The sequence below is a fragment of the Struthio camelus genome, chromosome 6 (genome assembly GCF_040807025.1).
Source record: "Struthio camelus isolate bStrCam1 chromosome 6, bStrCam1.hap1, whole genome shotgun sequence".
Taxonomy (NCBI): Eukaryota; Metazoa; Chordata; class Aves; order Struthioniformes; family Struthionidae; genus Struthio; species Struthio camelus.
Genome location: NC_090947.1, coordinates 31,997,625 through 32,019,797, shown reverse-complemented (window position 1 = coordinate 32,019,797; position 22,173 = coordinate 31,997,625). Strand labels below are relative to the sequence as shown.

At 36.0% G+C, this 22,173-nt stretch overlaps 1 protein-coding gene across 6 annotated transcripts in view; it reads right to left on the bottom strand.

Annotated features, from left to right (window-relative positions):
* Nucleotides 1-22,173, bottom strand: part of PTPN4 (protein tyrosine phosphatase non-receptor type 4) — a 117,154-nt gene that overhangs the window by 6,614 nt on the left and 88,367 nt on the right. For 5 of the 6 annotated variants that reach the window (XM_068948997.1, XM_068949000.1, XM_068948999.1 and 2 more), the window contains exons 16-26: nt 18,522-18,681; nt 15,709-15,792; nt 15,568-15,624; nt 14,023-14,179; nt 12,240-12,403; nt 10,396-10,486; nt 10,247-10,308; nt 9,286-9,432; nt 7,093-7,221; nt 5,435-5,583; nt 1,773-1,908 (exon numbers count right to left, since the gene is read on the bottom strand). In XM_068948997.1, coding sequence (XP_068805098.1) covers nt 1,773-1,908; nt 5,435-5,583; nt 7,093-7,221; nt 9,286-9,432; nt 10,247-10,308; nt 10,396-10,486; nt 12,240-12,403; nt 14,023-14,179; nt 15,568-15,624; nt 15,709-15,792; nt 18,522-18,681 — 1,336 coding nt within the window. Of the gene's footprint in view, nt 1-1,772; nt 1,909-5,434; nt 5,584-7,092; nt 7,222-7,827; nt 7,947-9,285; nt 9,433-10,246; nt 10,309-10,395; nt 10,487-12,239; nt 12,404-14,022; nt 14,180-15,567; nt 15,625-15,708; nt 15,793-18,521; nt 18,682-22,173 lie in introns of all 6 variants that reach the window. The other variant, XR_693136.2, reaches the window with a different exon arrangement.

The window sequence follows — 22,173 nt, the reverse complement described above, 5'->3', positions numbered from 1 at the left end:
TGAAAAGAAACATAATGGAACGATGTCATGCGGAAGCAAAAAGGGTCTCTAAGATTTCCCATCCCGTTCATCTGATGGGTCAGAGCTGTGCTTCAAAGATAGTTCAGAACACACAAAACAATAAGGAAGTTATATTAGAGCATCTTGTTTCTAAACAAAAGAATGGAATGAAAGGCATTTGAAAATACATGCCAAAAGTCATATCCACAAAATCACTCCTATTCCGACAACACCACCTATTTAGGAATTTTTCTGCCCTTCATTTCCTTAGTCAAGTTTCACTAACCTAATGTTTCCATGCACTTGGATTTGGAAGCTATAATATCAAAGTAGTTTTACCCTTTTACATTAATTCTGGCATGCTACTGTCACCTCTTTCTCAAAATTTGAGAAAAAAAAAGAACATTGTTTCATGTTTTAAAAAACTAGACTCCTAGCTGCTTAGCATTACAGAGTGTCTCAAGTCTAACAGCTCCATACATGAGGTCACTAACACCATGTTTTAATCAAGCAACAGTTAAAAAAACCTCACAGTAATCAAAATAGACCATCATAAAATGAAAATGAAATAAAATTATGATTTTGCCAAGTGCCATGACTTCGCAAGCGCGTAATGGTGTATATGCTGGTCAGAAAGCTAGCATTCCTGTCTTTTCATGTCTTAGAATATCCCGATCTATGCAGTCACTGTTGATGTCAGACCTTGAATGGGCATAGTAACAGATTTAGTAATACAATCGTTATGGACTCCATTGCTGCATGTATGTTAAAATAGTTAAATTTATACACGTTTTAATAAAATACGTATTTTGCCCCCAGTATTCCCTGAAGGATCTTTTCTCAACTCTCTTCACATAGGAGAGAGGAGACTTGCACATAGAGCCATCTTGTGGACATTGGCTGAATCTTTTTGGATACGCAAAAGTGGGAAGAGATAGCTTAAGGAGATATACTAATAATGGCTCACGTTTATGAAACCTCTTAAAAAAATTGAGTCTTTTATCCCTTCTCCCTCTAATGCAGTAAACACCTATGCTTCACTGAAATTAGAAACTCCTGGTTTCTCCAAGAAGAAAATGAGAAGACCAGAAGGTACTTAGCACATGCAGGAAAAAATAATAGTTAAATCTCTTTCCTGGTGCCACCACCTCCCTTTACTAATAAAACTCTCTTCCTCTCTACATGTGCTAGAGACATGTAGAAATTCATGTTGTACAGTCATCTCAAAGAGCAAGACCCATCCTTTATTCTTCTTCATGTATCATCACCATCTTTCCTGCCCTAGCTGCATTGTAAAACATGTTGTTTAGTTCAACATGAATACCGGATAGCAGCATTAAAACTCTGGACGACCTAGAAATGGAGGCCCACGTATACTTTTTGTGGACTTTTTGGTTTTTCCTCATCTTGCACGTTTCTGTGTTTGTGTTTTATACTACTGCCATTCTTAACTCCTGGAATTCAGCTCCTGCATTCTCCAGGGAGTAATCTGTACACTACTGAAAACAGGCCATTTTTGACATTAATTGCCAGGTGTCCCTGACAAAGCTGCTGCTTCAATCGTGTTTTCTTTGGAGAAATTTAAAGAACTGCTCTTTTTCAACTGCCCTAGCAATTTATTTCTGCCTAGAGCCAAGGCTGCAGCTACACTGGGCCAAGGTGTCCTCTTTGAAAAACAACCAACAGCGATCTAATGAAAATATGTCTAATGATACAACTACATAATATGAAATTATTCTTCTACAACATAGAATAGCCAGTATGATACTCACAGGTGTTTGGATCATCATGGCTCTCTGATCTCTCATGGTTCTTACAATATCTAATGGATAAACAGGCTGATTGCATTCAATGAGACACATAGCTGTCTCCATAGTGATAAGAACTCCTGTCCGTCCAATCCCAGCGCTGTAAAAACAACCAAAAAACCCCCAAACAAAAAATGAAATAAAAAAGCAACTCGACTATAGTTCACACTTAAAGAACACGTACACTTAAATAAGATGTACACTGTACATTCTGAGTCAATTTGACCATTGCTGGAATGAATGTTACTGGAACGTCAGGCTGACTTGATAAAGCCATTTATACATCCTTACAGTGATCCATACCTTCATATTTGAGAATAAGGAACAGAACAATCTTTAGAAACCTTTGGAGGATGAGAATAACAATCCTTTTCTTAGTATTAAAAAGTATTAGAGAGATCCAGCTTCTGCAGATTGAAAAATCTCTAGGAACATGTAAGAACAATTCCTTTTAAGAAAAGGAAGCACTGTAACACATACATTTCAGAGTAGCAAAATTGTTAGGAGCGCTTATAAGAATCATCCTTAGCTTAAAAACAGAACAATCCTAAAGATTTATCTTCATTGTTGTACATGTAAACACTCTTTTTCACAAGTAGGAATAATCCTCAAAGACTGAACTTTTTGCCTTGAACACGAATATCAGCTTGTTTCAAATTCAAATTTTTCACATTCCAGAAAACCGTGTTGCAGTTTTGAAATAGAAAACACTTCTTCATATATGAATAGAAGACGAAAATCCATATTTTCAAATGTCAGCATTATCTCAACTGAGACAACTAATATTTCAGACGATAAATGAAAGCGTTTCCTTCTAAATAAGTTAATAAATTATGAACACTCTGAACCTTGCCTTTCAACTCATTGTTCTGATTTTGAAGTATAACTCCAAATCAACTCTGATCCAAGTAGTTCTTTAAAACTCTGACCAGAAGGTGGCATCAAAGCTATTATACATATTTCCATGAGGTCAAAAGAATTTTATGACAAGCTGTAAATGTGCTAGTTACATTAAAATTACTAAATAGGATTTTATACTTCTCGATTTAACCTACAGAATTTATATGCTGAATGCGCTATCAAAGCAATACAGGGGCAATATTTGTCAAAAAATAATATATGGATGCATTACAACTTGAGAAGATTCAGAGAACGGTAACAAGGATGATGAAAAGTGTGACACAGTTTCCATATGATAAACAGCAAGTAGGCTGGGACTCTTCAGCTTGGACAAGAAACGACTCATGAAGGAGAACGCTGAGACATGGCACGTCAGGGTGGGTGGCTAACCATCTCTTCCAGTACAACAATTAGAAACTGTCAAACTAAACTGTTAAAAAAAAAATTAAGATGCAAATATGCGGAACTTTTTGCCACAGGAATGCAAGAACGCATGAGCTCAGGAACAACAGAAAGGTATTTGGAAAAGCAAAGCACTGTGGTTACTAAATAGACAAACCATACCCAGTTCAGAAACTTCTTCAGGTTGAAAATAGTTGGAAGCTTGGAAAGTAAGAAGGCAGAAGCACCACGTAGCCTTGTTCTGCTCTTACTTTTCCTGAGACAGCCGCTTATGATCTTTGGTGGAAGCAGAACACCGAATACATTCGCCCTTGGTTGGACTAAGAATAGTTGTTCCTTGAAGAATATTCTTTGCTGTACTTTTTCTTTACAGGATTAGTGAAAAAGGTATCCTACTACAAATAAAATTGACTAATGCTTACAGTAAGATTAACTCACTTCCAACGGTTCTCATCTTAGTACTCTTTAACAATGATAAAGCAGAAAAAAAAAAGTTATTTCTTGGGTAGTCACTGATTTGTGAAAAGCTAAAAGATCAATACACTAAAGTTTCCTTTTCCTGTTCAGATATGTTGACTACAAAATGTTTTAAACTACTCTTGGTTCATCTAGACTATACATTAGTAGCACTGAGAAGTAAATGTGATGAGAAAAGCAGTAATCATCTTGACACTTCTCAAACCCAGAAAGCAGAAACTCAGAGTTCTTATTTTGCTGTTTTTCTACATGGCATTGATCAAGACGATTGAGATGACCTCAGATTGGAAAACTAGTGCTTTAAGTAGTTCAACATAAAAAAAAAAAAAAATCTTTTCAATTTCTTAAGAGATTGTTGCTTTACAATCTCTACTCTCTCTCTGTTTTTTTGAACTCCTACCTACCTGGATTTCCCATATTAAAACTGGGGGCTCTCTCTCAAGCTCAGTTCTGAGAATAAGTTTCAGTGTTTTGTTGCCATAATGCTTTGCCCCATTAGCCTGAACATCTGTTAAAAATAGTGTGCACGCACAATGTGGAATCCCAGGGCTCCTCAGCTTGACTCACTAGTGGAATTTGATTGTGTTTCCCAGAAGTTACTGACTTCTGGTTGGTCAAATGGATAAATTATGGGGTAGTGTGATACTCCCTCGCTCTTCTTCTGTGAAGCATAAAACCGTTATGCATTGAAGTTATCAGTGTGGAACGAGCTGATACCTCACTTCAAAGTTGTTATTCCAGTCTCTGCAGACTTGCACACTTTGCATTGCATTAATTATATTTGACTGATATTTTAGCTGTTTTCTTCGCAGCCGTATCAACTAAAAACATCCTTTGATAATGGAAGTTGAGGAAAAAAAAGTAAGACATGGGCATTCTGGCACTGGTTTCCCTAGTTCATAAGATTCACCCTGACCAGCACAAGCAGGGCAGAAAGCAAAATCAGTTAAACGCAACTTCTGGTGTACAAAGTAAACGTTTAAAACAGACAACATTTTTCGATAAGCCTGCTTCAATAAATGCCTGGTTTACTTGTAGATTAGATAATGTTTAAACTGATTTTATCCCTTAAACTTCTCAGTTTTCTGTAACTGAAACAGGAAAAACGCACATCTGACTCAGGAATATTAACTGGATAGTACTCAAAGTTAGAGGTCAAATTTTCACTGAAATACTAACCAAGAATTGGTGTAGTGTATGTTCATCTGAAGACATTTGGCATTGCTCATTATTTTAGCTTACTTAATCAGGTATTTTAAGGATTAATATTTTGAAATCTACTATAGGAATGCAAAATGCTTTTAAAAACTCAAGAACAGCACATACAAAAACATGTTTCAGGTGTACACGCAAATCTGGGTAACAGTTATATTAATTCATGAAAAAAGTAAACCGTTGAGAAAAATGTGTGATCTTAATGAATGCATCTAAACATCTTGTAGCATGAGAATCTGCAAACCTTAGCGTCTTTTATTTCATTATTCCATATGCAACTCGTATTTCCTGCTATGGATTATTTATCTGGCTCTTCTAGAGCTCTGCAGAAATAGTTACTATAAGAAAAGCAGTTTCCTAAATGCCTTTTGCCATCTCCCTGAATATTATACAGACTTTCACAAGCATTTTACTTAAGTAACAGATCAATGCTTGTAGACAATCAAAATATTTGCTTATCAAAACGTGATTATCGTGTTAAGAAAAAGTAATTGCTTAATTTTTATATTGAATTCTCCTGTCCTCCCTGGAGGAGAGACACAACTAGATATTTACTTGAACAAAGCACAGAAAAAACTATTTGATGAAAAATAGAGTTTGACGATTTAGGAAAGTTGGAAAGAAATGAATACCTGCAATGAACGACAACAGGTTCTTCTCTGCCAGCCCTCTTCTTTCGCACAAGACACACAAAATCTAGGAAATCACTCGAATCATCAGGAACCCCATGATCAGGCCATGCTATATACTGAATTTGAGTTAGTTGGCGGCTTTCCTCTTTCTGATCAGCAGCACAAAATTTGTTCAGGGTAATTCAGGTTCCATGGGGGAAAAAAACAATAATTAAAAAAAAAAATCAATTGTACACTTATAACAAGTGGTGCCCTTAATACAGGTGGCTTCAGGCAACTAACAGCACTTTATTAATGTCAATTATTGCTCATCCTGGATTTTATAATTACACTTTTTTCTTGAAAACAAAACAAACGTAGCAGAATTTGTAATAGGCAACCCCAAAACATTTTCATCTACAACAGGTTAAAAGAATGCCACTTTATGTAATAGCAAAATAGTTCAAGGATACAAAAGGTCAATCTGACCACTAGATACACAGGAAGAATATAAATCCCAAATTTTAACAAAGCAATTTAAACAAGAAGAGGTAATATCTTATCAGATCAAATGACAGACCAGGTGTGTGTGTGTGTGGGGCGGGGGGGAGATGGGCCTTTCGGGCAGGTATAAAAACCCTCCTTCAGACTCAGTGTGAACAGCAGTATTGTTTTGGCCTAATCTGCACCTCTAATTTTATCCAGCATACTATACACACTCACAGCAAGCGCAGAATGACTTAGTTTTCCCACTCCTTCCTCTTCCCCCCCCCCAGGACCCAAAAAGTCACAAACAATCTGCCTCTGATTATTGGAGCGGACAGGCAGTACAATCTGTGTAAAAGCAGCATTTTAAACAACAGGCTGCTATTAAATTCCACGGGTGATATTAAATGAGCAACTGTCTCAGCAGCACGCAGGAAAGGACTTTTAGCTGCAAACTGACTACAAGGCAGCTCTGTAAAACTAACACCTAATCTGGAAATCCAAGCAGTGAGAAACAAGTAGGTGAATTAAATTCCAGATACCCATTTCCAAGAATTCCTGACAGTGAAACGCTAGCTGGGGAAGCTGTGAAAATTGCACTTGTCCTGAAAACCAGATCATGCTTGTCCTAGAAGGCCCTTGTTTACATCTAGTAGCCAATCCTAATTCATTGCGCTTCAGCGGGATTTATCTTCAATCTACTTGCACACAGGCTGCAGAGACTTCAAGCTGGAATTAAGAGGTGTTTGCCTCTAGAAAAAGAGGCTTTCCGTAGCAATAATGAAACACCTCCAACCCCTGGTGTTCTGAAAATATGAAGGGAATAACAAGTTTCTCAGCTTCTTTAATTACTCTTTTTCTTTGGCAAGGGCATTAAAGGCACCAATAAAGATTTTTTTTCAGATAAATATTAACATATTTTTAATGTCATTCAAATCAATTAATAGGATTACAGAAACCAAATCCTGGCGATTTGGCCAGTAAGCACATTTTGCCAATGAAAAGTTTATCATTCTGAAGAGCAGAATTTATATGAGGTAAGTACCTGGCCGTAAGACTAGTTTCTACAGTCTTCTAGAAACAATCAGTTCTATTTATGTGGATATCTCATCAAGCTGAAACGAAAGTTTGACTAGGTATTTAACACTGAGGTTTCCACAGATGAAGTTTAACAAAATATATTATGATTTTACCTCCAGGTTAGTCAGTGTCATTTCTCGAAAGACGTAAGCAGGATTTCCTTCTTCTAAATGGCAGGTAATCTGGAAATTCCCATATGATGAGCTTCCTGATGGCTCTGGCCAGTACTGATGGCATTTAACCTAAAGTCAACACATTTTTAAAGAAGTGCGTGTTTAGATTCACAGAGTATTATTTTTATTCTCCCTAGCTCTTTATACATTTATTCAGTAAAGACTATTTTATCACTTTGTAATTACTGTTAACTTACTTACCAAAAAGACTGTTATTTAATTATTGCTTATGAAATAAGGTATCATGGAGGCTTCCCGTTTCTCTCCTCAACAGGACACAGGCACCAGCTCTTGAGGTTAGTATAACTGAAGACGGGTGCCTCTAAATTTCAGTACAATTTCTAAAGCATACATTTATAAAATATTTCGTCTCAACACTCGAGTGGCAGAGGAGCTGCTCTACAAACATTTCTGAACTCTAAAATCCTAAACTAATCCTCTCAAAGTACACTTATATGAGAAAACTTATGAAAAGAAAAGGAAGGCAATATGCAAAACGTAAGCTGCTAAACTAACGCAGAAACAGGGATGGTAGATGGTGGACTTCAAAGACTTCTGATAAAGTCATCAAATGTAAATACAGACTTTAAAAACTAAGACTTTATAATATATTTCTTAAATGCCTAACTAAGGAGGTCATTTCAGCTCAAGTGTACTCTCATTTTTCAAACCCACCTGGCGATTCTTTAAGAGCAGCCAGATTTGCAGACTTCCTGCTCCACTGAGACATCCTGGCATGCAGTGGGATAGTGATGTCAGTAGCCTCATGATCAGCTTTAGAGCAGGGAGTCTGCCTATGGGTATAAGACAGATAAGTCCTTTTATTTCAATATTTAGCAGGTCTCCAAAGAGCTCCACAAATATTGTTAGTGAGGGGGTGGGGAAACCTCAGAGAACTGCTATTGCAAGTCTGTTCTTAGCAGATCTGCAAAGAAAATCCAAATAAATTAAAAGGGCACTTGTACTGAAACTCCCTCTAATAATTTTTATTTGGGAGCAGGCAGAATCATGCCAATGTTGAGTCACTGAAAAATGGTTTAAAACCATTACAACTCCCCTTTAATTATTTTAATTATATTTAGAGGCCTGACCTCCCAGAGCAAATACATGGTTATTAAAAAATTTTAGAATATATACAGATAGTTGAACTGAAGTCTGAACTGATCAGAGCACCCATAACCTTCTATAAATCCATCATCAAAAGAAATTCGAAATTAGGAGAAATTCCATCAAACTCTTGTTTCAGTCTGTCACTTCTGTCCACACACACAACCATCCAGTGCTACTGTGAAAGCTCCAGACTATAAACCTGGTAACTTTGAAATTACATGGTATATATGACCAGATATGATTGTTTTGCCTGTCCCTAAAGAACAAAGACTACACAATGAATCAAGATACTAAGGACAAACTACAGATCGTGGGGTTGAGGTTGGGCACGGAGGAGGGCTGAAGCCTTTTATACCACTATACCACCACACACTATTTTTAGTGCTTCACATTTCCTTAACTCTGTCATTGCTAATACTCTGTACTTCTACAGGTTTTACTGTGAAAGAGATTTAAGAAAGGACAATGCTTTAATATAATTAAGCAAATATCTATAACCACAGAAGCACATTTTGTGAAAGATTTTAGATTTTCATCTTACCAGGTACTCTCTTGAAGAGAGCCATCACATAAGGCACGTGATCTTAACACTACAAAGATGAATTAGGTTGCCTTAAAGAATTAACCTATACATATCAAAGAACTACTCTACAAAAACTGATGAAACTTCTTTAAGTTTCCTCGTTTGAAGTTTAGACCAAAAAATCTTAAGTAAATTCTAGTTATTTTTTCCTTCACAATAAAGATTCAAATGAAGAAACCTATAAATACTTTAAGAAATACATGAAAACTTCAAGGTATTTGAGCTCTGAACACAGTTTTAAGATTAACTACATTAACAATATCAAAACGTTTAAAACGCAGGAGCTGTGACTGCAACAGTACTAAGAACACACTGCCATTAAAAAAAAAAAAATCATCATATAAGCATAATAACAGTATCTTCCACTAATCTTCTAAAGGGCAATCACCAACAGACTTAAAATACTATCCAAGTGGTATTTAAGGAAATCTTTTACTTACTCTGCCCCGTTCAACTTGGGTAGTTAACATTACAACCATAGATGAGCCCTGTTCCCAAGTCATCTGCCAAAAATCAGGACAAGTGTTTGGTAATGGACCTTGACAAGCAATGTACTGGTTTATTATTGTGGAGGAAGGGATTTCCATCTAAGAAGAGAAAAAAAAAATCATTATTTTAATCCTTACAGAACTTCATTCTCATGACAAACGTAACTTAGGTATCAGAGATATAATGTTGACTGAATATGTACACAATAACGTGGAAAAAATCATCAACCGTATTAATTCTATTTACCACAAGTTTGTCAATTTGAATTGACACAGATAAAAACGCTTTAAAAGCGCTTCTCACTGAAAACTGCTACAAAGATCCAAGTGCACTTCATATCTTAACCATCAGTTATTTAGTTGCTATGAACCCATGCAATCAAGATTAATAATTAAAAAAAAAGAAATATGCAAGAAAATGACAGAACAGCTTGCAAATGATCTAAGGGTAAACATCTCATACTCTTTAGCTTTTAAATACTACTCTCTGAATTTAACTTCTGTTTTCTATTTCTGAAAGGAAAGGTAAGTAGCTGTACTTTTTTGTTGCTACTGACAATGAAAGGGATGTTGCAGTAAGTTCTTTCAGATTACATTTTACTGAAGTTGAACATTACTGTCACAATGTGCAACCAGAAAAGTGCAATGAGTTCCTCCATTAGATGGATAATTTCTCCCAGGGTTTTCTTTTTTGTTTCATTTATAAAAACACCTGTAGGTACCATGTAGCATTAGCAAATAAGTAAATCTACACTAAATGTCAAGTCATCTGATTATAGGGTTTTATCAATCATTCTAGTCTATATCAGATGCATTAACATTTTGCTCTTAATTTTGATTTTTTAATTGAATTTTCCACTGAAAAACTACAAAATTACTTAAGGTTAGAAGTGCTTGTTAAAGTACTACTCACATTTATATAATTTGCATTGATGTAATCTTCATTACTTTTTAAAATAACCCGTGTAGCATCATCTGAAAAAATTTTTTAGAAAGATGTTACTTATTTACTAACGACAATAAAATACTTTTAAAAACACATACACAAACACACATACTTACAAGGCGAAATGTCTCTGTATCTATTTTTGGAAATGTTTTGAGGTAATTTGGCACAAGACATTGTCATTCCAGGCTTTTTCCTATACAATTGCTAGAAAACAAAAAACATGGTCAGATCGTGATAGATGCAAAAGACTCCTTAGTATATTACTGCCTAGAGATATGTTCTAGAACAGAAACCACTGAACAGACAAAGAAAGCTTCAATGAACATAGAAATATTTTTCTACTCAACAGCCAATGCTATACGAATTTAGTTCTTCTATGGGATCACTGAAAATAATCAGAATATGGAGGCACAATTTGTTTCAAAGATAAACTGAATGTTAAATCTAGAGCCTCCATAAAAACACTGATCTGGACAAAAGTCAGTATTATATACAGCTAAAGGAGTTAACCCATGCTAACACTCCACACAACGGTTTGGGGCTCAAACACAGATTGTGTTGTGTATAGACTCGCTAGCTACACTGCAGTTGCTTCACAATTTGCTTCAGGTCTCCTTCTGTCCTTCATTAAGTGTACAGCTACAGTTCATATATCATATAGCTACAGTTCCTCTCCATTTTCTCCTGCACAAAACCTGCTTTAAGAGGTTTCCACCCTTTCATGCCTTGACTATGCATTGCCACAACCCTTGTGCTGCAAACGGTATCAGTGAAGCGATCCAGACTAATGAGAAAAGCACTTTGAAAACTTTTAAAGTTTAAATAGTCTATTTTAGAGCAAACTCCTAAAAGAGGTGAATTGACAGAAACAAAGAGGCACTAACCTGTGCGGGAGACTGAAAATGAGTGGTTAAGGAGGGATTTTAAATCACTTTTCCACTATAGAACACTTGTTCTCCCAATATAACACATCTAGTTGGCCATACACAGTCTACAGAGAAGTATGACATACTTTCACGATAGGAAAGCTAAATTAAGAGTCTAGGAATTGTACTTCACAACACCCATGTATCTTTCAACTCAAAGATACAGACCAAAGCCATCTAAGATTGAAGAACTTCCAATCTAAACCTACTCAATATACAAAATGCACATACTGCAAAACCTGGCCAAAAAAAAAAATACCAAAGGCTTTAAAGAATATATTTTTTGAATAAATGTATATTGTAATACATTATGGTAGGCCTCCACTTGGCAAGGCATTCACACTATTGTGTTTGATAAATAGTTGAAGCCACCTGATTTCATACATTAGAAAAGGAGGAAAGAACACACACCCTGTGTTAGTACTTGGATGGAATACCATCGCAGCACAAGTATGGGCCGAAGAAAGACTTTAGCTCTGAGCAGCTTAGGTCTGTTCTTTTAAAATAAGTCATTAAAAAAAAAAAACTGTTTATAAAAAAAATTGTTATCTATTCTTAAAATTACGGTTGTATTTCTTAGCAATTTTATCTGCTCTCAATAATATTGTCTATAGAATGTCAACAGCTCAGCAGTCATTCAGTCTGCATTAACTTCGTTACAGAATGAAAGTCTGAGTACAGAACAGAGTTCGGTATAGATTTTTCGATCTTTGTCCCTATAAAAAAAAAGTTACATTAGTACAGGCTCCTCATTTCTGTAAAAAGCCGTAAGCAACCAATAAAGCTATTTATAAGTGAAACAACATTAACAAAGTAGCATATAAAGATTATTCTATGCAATAACTTTGCACATATAATATTTCAGTAGAGGAGTGTATTCTTACATCATTCTTTCTTTTGAGAACATAATTCAATTGCTTTGTTAAAAGATGCTGACTGTACTGCAACTTAACTGAAAATTGCTGTTTAAAATAATTACTATCCAGAAAGACTTGAAACTCGTACATAGCTATAGACAACACAGTACTTACATCAAACTGAGCCAAAACAGTTCCAGTGATAAGCCCCTCTGCTAGCTGAATCATGGATTCCCTTAGAGCATTATCATCCTGATGGACACCAAGTGGAGACTTCTCAGGGATGTACTGGAAGTCAGGCTCACTCTCCAGCTTCTCTTCCACAACATCATAGACAGCTACAACAAAGATATGAAGGCTCTAACATGATATGCTGTTTGGTTCGTTCAGTTAACGTTAATAGTAAAGTTACCTATTTAAATAAAAGAAAAATACAAATATTTCTTCTGCAGAAAATCCGTATTTAATGACATGTTGATTTTGATCCCTCAACAAGGGCATGTAGCCTTTAGTGATCATTATAACTCACAACAAAACTATTCCTTGGTTTATTCATCATTTTAAGTGAAAACACATGGCCGACTTAATCATACTGCTAAATTTTTTTTTTTTTTTTTTTTTTTTTAAATCAAAACTCACATCCTTGCCTACCTTGTCTGGTGCAACACCCTAACCTCAGATTCACACGTCATGACTCTGAAGTCACTACAGTTGGGTTTATATTCTTATTTTTCTTTCATTTTGCATTGAGCTATCTTTTTAGGTTTCTTTAATTAGGGGAAGACATACAGATTGCCAGATAAAATGGCGTCAATAGACGCCATTATAATTCTATCAATCCTGTGTGCATGCCCTGCCTATAAATAAATATCAACTCAAAAAATATAATGTGCATCTTCTGCTACATGTAAAAGAAAAAAATGCTGTTTGAAAATCTGTCTTTAAATGAAATCACATGACAATGAAGGATGAAACCGGCAGCTCTCAAATTATAAAATTCAAATGCTTTCATTCAAAATACAAAGATAATTAACACAAAAGGGGATACTGACTTAGTGAATTTGTAAACAAAGTTAACATCATTTTATTTTATATGAATAAAGCATACAAAACCAACAAGACACCTTGCATACACAAATAGAACATAAGTACGTGACTAACACGAATAAGCGAATAAAGGAAAAATCATTTGTGAGCTGGCTGAAGCACCCTACTAATTTCAATTATTCTGATTAAATACTATTTTTCATTCTGCTTTTTGCTGTGTGACTGTATTATGATTGGGATGTGGAGCAGAATTAAACCCAGCAACCATCTGCTGGCAACACTCCAACAGTATATGTCATGAATATATCGCACAAGCTGCTATTTAGACTGCATTTTTAGCACTTTCTTCTACTAAGCATCATCAAGTAGAAACGTTATCAGTAGTTCTGGACTGTTTTAAAAATATATGGAAAAATTTTGCATATACTGACTTCTAAAGTCATTCACCGAACCACAGACTAGTTGGGGTCGGAAGGGACCTCTGGAGATCATCTATTCCAGCCCTCCTGCTCAAGCAGGGTCAATTTGGTCACCCAAACATTGTTGGTTTGGGGGAGTTGAAGGAACAACAGCACCATGAGATATTGTGTTCAACATATATCGTTTTCTGGACTTTTTTTTATTAATGGGAGAATAAAATTTAAAACAGCACTCTCTGTTAGAGATACTCAACCTCTGGGTTTCCTACTCATTTTCAACACTTATTTATGCACAGCTCCTCAGAATATGTGGCTGATCAAGATTTGCACAATAGGTTGTCTTGTTGCTGTTTTGCATTCTTTTTCAAGGAAGGGCATTCTTTCTTACAAAGATTGTAAGCATTCTATTTCAGGACACAAAATGAAGGTTAGAAAATGAAGATAAGGGTTTTTTTTTTTTTTTTTTTTTTTATTATGTATAGATCACTCACCATTAGGTCGAACTAGGAGCACAAGTTCCCCTGAGTGTCTCTCACAGCTAGCTTTAATAAACATAACAACTTGATCATGGGTATGTTCTGCTATATCCCTGCCGTTAATCAGTACAACCTGGTCCCCTTCATTCAAACGAGGGACACAGAGATCAGCCTGCAACATAGAAAGAAAAAAAAATCCTGTCAAACAAGCCATCTCCATTTTATCACCTTAAAACAGCAACTTAAAATAACTACACTCAGGGATGTGAATCCTACCAGCCTAGTTGCTATGGTTGCCACATTGTATTCAAATGATAAATTTAAGTGTTGCACAAAACTGGAGACAGTGCCATTCATATGAACACATCAATTTGCAACTGGCAGGGAACTGTCATTGTGATGCGTCTTTCTGCAGCTGTTACTTCACACCACCGGCTGAAGCTGAAAGCTTGGCTGAGGTCCTCTGCTTGAATTAGATTTTGTATAGGCAATTAAAAAGCAGGGTGCTCTCATCTTTGAGGGGAATGGAATAACATGACTAAGCCTTGTCCAAATCAATTTCACAGGCTTAAACGCTTCAAGTACCACATATCACAACTGTCGTGACAAGAGTAAGACGACAAGGATCAAAGAAAAATGCGCAAATCCAAGTAATACAAGAAAGAAGAATCAGTAAATAAAAATAATTATTATATCGTACTCCAACCAGCATTGCAGATACAGAAGAACACGTGCCATCACCAAGTATCTTCTCCTTGGAGGCTGGCAGTTTAAGGCATTCAGCCAAAATTACTTATGTTAGAAAACACATTAGAGGAAATAATTAACAGGGCAAAGAACAACGGCGTCCACACACATTTCAATAGTTCTACCTAGAAAAAAAAATGCTGTATTTCCTAATGTCAGCAACCAAATGGTTCACTCAACTCTCTTCTAAAAGGTGCAAATAGACCTGACCTCAGCCAGCTTAATACCAGGTCAGTATTTTTGGCAATCAATGCCAAAATATTGTGCCTCATCTGAAGACATTATTGATAGTCACTAAGCACCAATAACAACAGACAGTCAGATCTGATGAATGATTCATGATGTCTGATTTTAATCTAAATCTTGGCTTTATTCAGCTACATCTGTCATTAATACAAGAGGGATTTGCCATTTTGGTTTTTTTTTTTTTTTTTAAAACAGAATACAGTTCAATACATAAATTATGTGAAAAGATACGAGTGCCTCTATTTAAAAAAGTAATGAAGTGAATGCTTTTTTTTTTTTAGGATAAAACAGCTCAAGAAACAGTGCGTACTGAACATCATAACTCCTTGTAACTTTCAGGAATTTAATCCTTTTTCAGTAAGAAAGAGATATTTTTGATGACTGAAGAACTACTTCTGTGTTATACAGCCCCATCAAAACCTTAGTGCAAGTAATTTGCATTGCTAGAAGATTAGCGCAAGCTTATTTTCACGGACAGCTCAGAAATAGTTATCAATTTTGAACACATACTTCAAAATACACAGAAATTGATTCCTATATACATACACATATTTTTTGACAACTTACAGGTGTTCCTGGAGCTACCCTCGACACTATAACTGGCATCTTCTGATCATATCCACCCTTTAAAAATAAATTAAATTAGTCATAGATCATAAGTGTCAGAAACAATCTTTACAGACAGGAAGAGAACAGATGCATTATTACCTTTACATTGAAGCCAAACCTTCCATTTTCATCTGGTTTCATTTTGATCATAACAAGATTGTCATGGGGGACACCCCCATTGGGCTAGTAAAAAGAAAAGAAAAAAGTATATTATATTTATACATGATCTGTTTGTAGTTACTATAGACTCCGAGAATATTATATACAATAATCTTTCAATTTCCTCACCAAATAATTGATAGTGGGGACTGGAGAAAGCATCAAGTAACAACGCAAACTGCTTTACTTACCTTGAGTGAGAAGGAAAAAGAATTATGCACTTAAAGCCTTGGGCATAATTAAGTTAAAAGTGTGTTCTTTCAGCAGCAAGCTCAAAGAAAGAAAAAGAGTCATAGAAAAGACTATTTGGCTTCAAGCAGCGTTAGGAGGAACAGAGTTTACTAAACGGCAACATTCTAGACTTCTCGAGACAGCAGCAGAAGGCCTGCAATAAAAACGCCTGCAATAGGAATGCACCATGATAAAAAAGTAAGGTATACTTTTGTTTCTAGTAATAGCAGTATGATGATAATAAACAGGGGCAAATTCAGCAGCAAAACCTTAGTTCCATACCCCCAACCCTCAAAGCAGAAGAGTCATGCAGAAGGGCAGAAAAATTCAAATATATCAAAGCAAAGCACCTCCATTCCTGTACAGTAAGAAAATTCAAATTATCAATAGGTAAAAGAAATTACTAAATTTAGCTCCTAACAGCTGGAAGAAAACACAAAAGCTAACTCATTTCTGGGTATTTTAAGCTCTTGATTAAATCAAAACAAAAAACCCTCAATGCATTCATAGTAATGAAAAGATGAAAAACTAGAGAAAGGAGAGGGGAGTAGGAGCACAAGATAGGCTAATGAGAAGGAAGGGTGCTCAAGAACTCCCAAAATATGCCAATCATTTTAGCCCCCAGCCATTGGCACAGGAGACTGGACTCTGGTTCATGGAGAACCAGATAACTTGGAGAATGAACACCACCAACCAAGGGCTCACTTGCAGAGTGTCATACGCTTCCTGTCATGTCGTTCCTCAGGTGAAAAGGGAATAATGTTTTCCCACTTTAACAGTCATTTTGAAGAACAGCTTACAGTGGAAAATCCTCAAGAGAGCCCTGCATTTCATCAATAACTCATCTGACTCTGGGGACTCCTGGCTAGACTTGTTTTCAACTACTTCTGAAGTGGACGTTCTCAGACTGGATACTTGAGGACTGTAGATGGAGTAAAAGCTGTTTTTCCCGTACCTGCCCTGCTACTACTCAAAATAGACTCTCCGCCCATATAACAGACAAAGGAAATTAGACAGCTTAACAAAGCCAAAAAGCCAAAGAGTCTTCCTTAAAATATTTGAGATGGAGCAGCAAAAGAAATTCTAGTGGTATACAAACCAAAAGTGCATTTGGCTCAGGAAAGCAACTGGGGGGGGGGGGGGAAGACTCCTATGTTTGTAATTCCAGAAAATTTAAGAGTCATACTGCTTTCCTTCTTCTCTAGTACCCAAAATAAAAAGCAATTAGCAGACCAAATTAGATCTTCAATTACAACAGCACACTGCCTTCAGTGTGGCTCCATAAATGCAACTCATTGGACCACAGCAAACAATCACACTGACAACACACATGGAAAAAACTAGCTCATTCTCAAACAGCTGTGTTGGTTTTGCAGAACTAAAAGGAGTTAAAAAAAACAACTGAAAGTTATTTTTATCATTTCAGTATAGATGAAGCCGAGCAGAAAGATTTGGTGAGTAAGGTAGTGTTATTTTTCAGAACAGCATAGAACTTAATATGACTCAGGTAAGCACTAACACAAGACAAAGGTGTTAAAAATTCTATTTCAATATTTAATTTATTACAGCATCGCCAAAATGCTCATAAATTACAAGTTTCACTTTTGTGTGTTTACTAAACCCCCACATAAGGAATTAAATAGTTTTATACAAATCTTAACTTTACCACGAGGCTTGAGAGAACATCATAGGCTTGGAGTTCAGAACGCAAATAAAAATAACCCCAAGGCATTTCTAAAACATCAATTTGGGGAGTGTGACTCAACTTTAAGTGCTTGAGGCGTTTTCCCATCCCACAAAAATGTTTCTTGCCCCATGTCAGTATAAAACCAAGAATCATTTGAAAACGTTTGTAGGGATAAAAACCACAAAATTAATCCGTTAGATCTCACCCCTGAGAGACAATAATCAATTGACTAGCTTACTCATCTAGGACACACTCAAACGTGGAAAGGAACTTTTGCTTAGATCTTACATGCCTCATCGTAAGCCTCTTGGGAGCGTCTCCTTCTTGGAAATTCTGATTGAAGACTCTACCACAAATTCAAGAAACCTTTCCTGACACAACTGCTATAAAAGCTGATAGGCACGAGTTTCAGGTTTAGGTTCAGCTTTTTGAAAGAAGCTAAACTAAATACATTTTTTCAGATCAGCACTAATATCTACAATGTCTTCTTTACAACCGATGGTGAATGACTTCTCAGATAAGAGGTTAGTTAGAAATCTCTGCAAGCACTGAAAAGCCAACTGAACACTGTAAAGAATCCTAAAGGATTGTAAGGACATCCCTAAAATGTTTTGTATACCCATCCCAATGTAGTATCATGACAACAGACATAGGATTACTCCTGAAGGTGGGAAAAATAGCGGGAGCTAGCAAAAAGATGATAGGTATTAAGGGAAATGCTGCAATGCAATGCACAGACACGAAAACTCCCTAAAAGTATCAGAATCGAGCTTGAGAGAGGAGGATTATCATCCAAATAAAAAACAGAACGACTAAGCTAGCTGCAACAACTTACTGTGGATTTTTCAGGCGACACAGGAACATCAAACGTTTCATTAACATGGTTATCCAGTTCTTGCTGTGAGTGTGAATGATGAATTTGGTTCCAACTGTTCCTTTTAAATTGTTTGGGTGGTAATGCAGGAGGCTGCCCATCTATAGGAGTCTCTTGAGATCTAAATGCCAAAATAAAAGCGTGAAGTTGAGCAATAATTAGATATTGACAGTTCTTTCAGGATTCCAAGGACACTAAACAACCTGCTAGAAGAAACCCAGAGCCTGAGGGCTGAATATATGTATGTATTTTTAGAACCTCAAAAATTTATTGTAGTGCAATAGATTGGAAGTGTATGTTTGGAAGTGTTGCTGTTTTCTTCTTGAAAAGCAACAGAACCCGTGAGTTCATTTTCTATGCGTTACTGCTTTTTAAAATGTTTTAAGTACTCTTAACCCACTTTATATTTGAAAATTGTAAAATCTACTGTGTTTATAGTCTTACTAAAATCTTATTTCTGAAACAGGTTTCTCATTATGTATTTCCTAATAAGAAAATCAATTAGCTCACACCTTAAATTAATGCTTGCCATTTAAACCTTAAAAACAAACACAAGCAGCATAACCGAGCATTCCCAGGCTATTTTTTGGCTTTTGATCTGAAAATATATTGATGGAGTGCAAATTCAAGTCAACTCAGATGTCCTGCCACTTATTTAAAAAGCTCATTGGAGATGACAGTGTTAAAATTTCAATTTTTGAATTTAAAAGCATATGCATAAGTTTCGAGATAACTTCATTTTTATTTTTTCTTAAACATTTTATTTTGAAACACATGTAGCTTTAAAACATTTGTCAAGGCGGCTTTTATAGCATTCATTTTTAGTTAAGCTTTAACATCATCACTGAGAACAAAATAGGAAAAACGTATATTTCTGTTTTAGATCTGCAACGCACTGTTCCATAAATTAATAAAATTGTTCTCTGTGTTTACATATAATATGGATAATTTCCTGTATTGCTCCTTTTGGAATAAAAGCTTAACTGTATAATTTGTATTACATAAATACATGATTCACCTTTCACTATAGGCTTTATACTTATTAAGAGGAATGTTTTTAGAGGCCCAAAGGGGCAGTCAGCACGTAGCTCCCACCAAAAGACTCATTATCAAGTAATTTAGCTATTTATGACAACAGACTGTGGATACTAGTGTCAAATTCAAAAATCTCTAAGAATGAAGTTGGAGGTTACAGCTAAATCTAAAGAGAAGCTACCACCAAAAGGGATGGTGCCATTCCTTCCTCCACCCACACCCGTGGCCCTGCCGTGAGCCCCTCGGGCGCTCCTCCCTTGGCTGCTGCAGCTTGCTAACCAAGCAAAAACACGCTGACTTTTTGGAGAAGCCCTACCTTGCTTTATGCCAGTTCAACAACATGTGGCTCAGCACCAGCTCCGTAATTTTAAGGGGAGGAAAGGACATTCCCAGAGGCAGAAGTAGGACCCTGCCTCTTTCGCTTTCAGCAAGTGGTAGGATTAAACTCACATTGTAATGCGCAACGTCCCTCTTAAAATAAAAAATAATAAAAAAGTAAATCACGTGAATTGTCCTACTGAATTGAACCGGTCTAGCCACGGAAAACTGCTAGCAGGGTAAAGGTTCTCAGACAGGGTATTTCACCTTGCTGCACGCTAGAAAACCTCAGGCAAGAGCGCATCAAATCCCATCCTGTGTAATTTGTTTCTATGCAATTAAAGAAAAGCAGGTCCCAGATACATGTCTTCACATAAAAAGGAAAATCTAAATGATATAAAACAAGCCATGAACATCTTCCAAAAAAGCATGATAACGGAGCGCAAAAAGGAACATTTCACTTTGAAAAACGTATACATTTTCCATTAGAGAGAGAGAGAGAACAATACAGTGACTGCCTACATTTGCAAAATGAATTTTAAAGGCAACTATAAATTATTGATTTACAAAGGTTAGCCAGAGCTTTTTAACTCTCTATGTATTTATTCACTCAAGTCTGGCCAGCACAGGTTATTCAGCCTTTTAAGTAAAGGGCAAGATAGCTATCTATTTTCCTGCAACGATAATTCCTGAAAGTTTGAAACTGAATTTAAAAAAAAAAAAGGGGGGGGGTGGGAGGGGAAACATGAGTAGAGACACAAAGGAAGTAATTCCAATAAAAGGTAAAAGATGGCATCTTACGTTTGACCAGATGCCTGTACATACATATCAACAAACCCAAATAAATTCCTACGCAACACACAAACCTATACAAAGCGTTTCAAAAGCAACATCAGCGAGCATTTCAGTAGTAGCAGTGAAACTACCTCAATATATTACCATAACGAATTGTGAGAACTAACAATCAAACCTTGGGCAAAAACTTCATTGCTTTATATTTGCCCAGTCAGCTTTGAATTTCCTTACCAAGGCCGAGACAAAGGCAGTGAAAGCAGCCTACTTTGCAGGCAAAGCAGCTCTCTGTCACTGCACCCAGCAATTTACATCATAATAAAATAACACACAAAACCTCATTCTGACAAGCTCTGCGTATTTTTGTTATAAATATCGACCTTCTAGTATATTAAACAGAAGTTTCATAAACATACTCTTAAGTTTATTAAGCTAAACATACATCATGCACTTTTGGAATTTAAGGTTATAATTACCTCAGTAAACTACACGAAGGAATATCTCAATTTACTTTCAAATAGTACACGCAGATGAAGACAAAAATGCAGAATTAAAGACTGCATTATCTAGGCTGCAATATCCTTCAAAAATTAGTGTTTCTACGCAATTTAATTATGATTATTATTATTATATTATTATATAATATATAATTTTTTTATATTACGATTTTTTATATATATATATTTTACTACATTGAGTCCATACTTAAAGAGATTACTAAACCTACAACCTATCAGGCTAGCCACCTTACTTCCTTACATAAACAAACTTAATCCGTAAACACAAATTTCAATAACTTAGCAGAGGGATTCTGAAGTCTCCTACTCACAAACTGCTTACTCAAACTTTCCCCCTCAGAAAGCTCATAACGTTTAAGAAACTGTTTTTTGCGCTATAAAACAACGTAACTTGAAGCTACGTAACTAATACAGACTTTATGACTCTACTTTTTGCTTTCATCAATCTCAAATCTTGAATCAATAACATATCGTCTGAAATGTTCAGAAGACCCTCAACCCATGTGACGCGCATATGTTTTTGATAGTCAATATCCTCACTCTTAAAAATATGTTAGATACCTATACTGGGAGCCTAACTTCCACTTTTAACCTTCCTACGAGGGAAAAATAAAACTTAGGGACAGAAGAGCAATAGCTTTTCTTCTTGACAATGGAAAAGTGCAAAATCACAAAAAAACACCACCCATTGCAGCATAACTAATTTGCCAAACCACTTCCTCTCTTTTCAAGATTCATTTCCATGGTGACTTATACAAGAAATCGGGTAGTTAATAAACAAGCCCAAACGACAGTCAGGAACATCTGACTGTTTTATTGAAATAGTAATTGAGAGTAAAGGCATATGAATAGAAGAGAAAGCACTTAAGAACTGTATCACTCTACTCTTCAGGAGGTGCTTCTCCTAACTAGCTTCAATGGCTTTGGAATAGAAAGAGCCTGACTCTCCG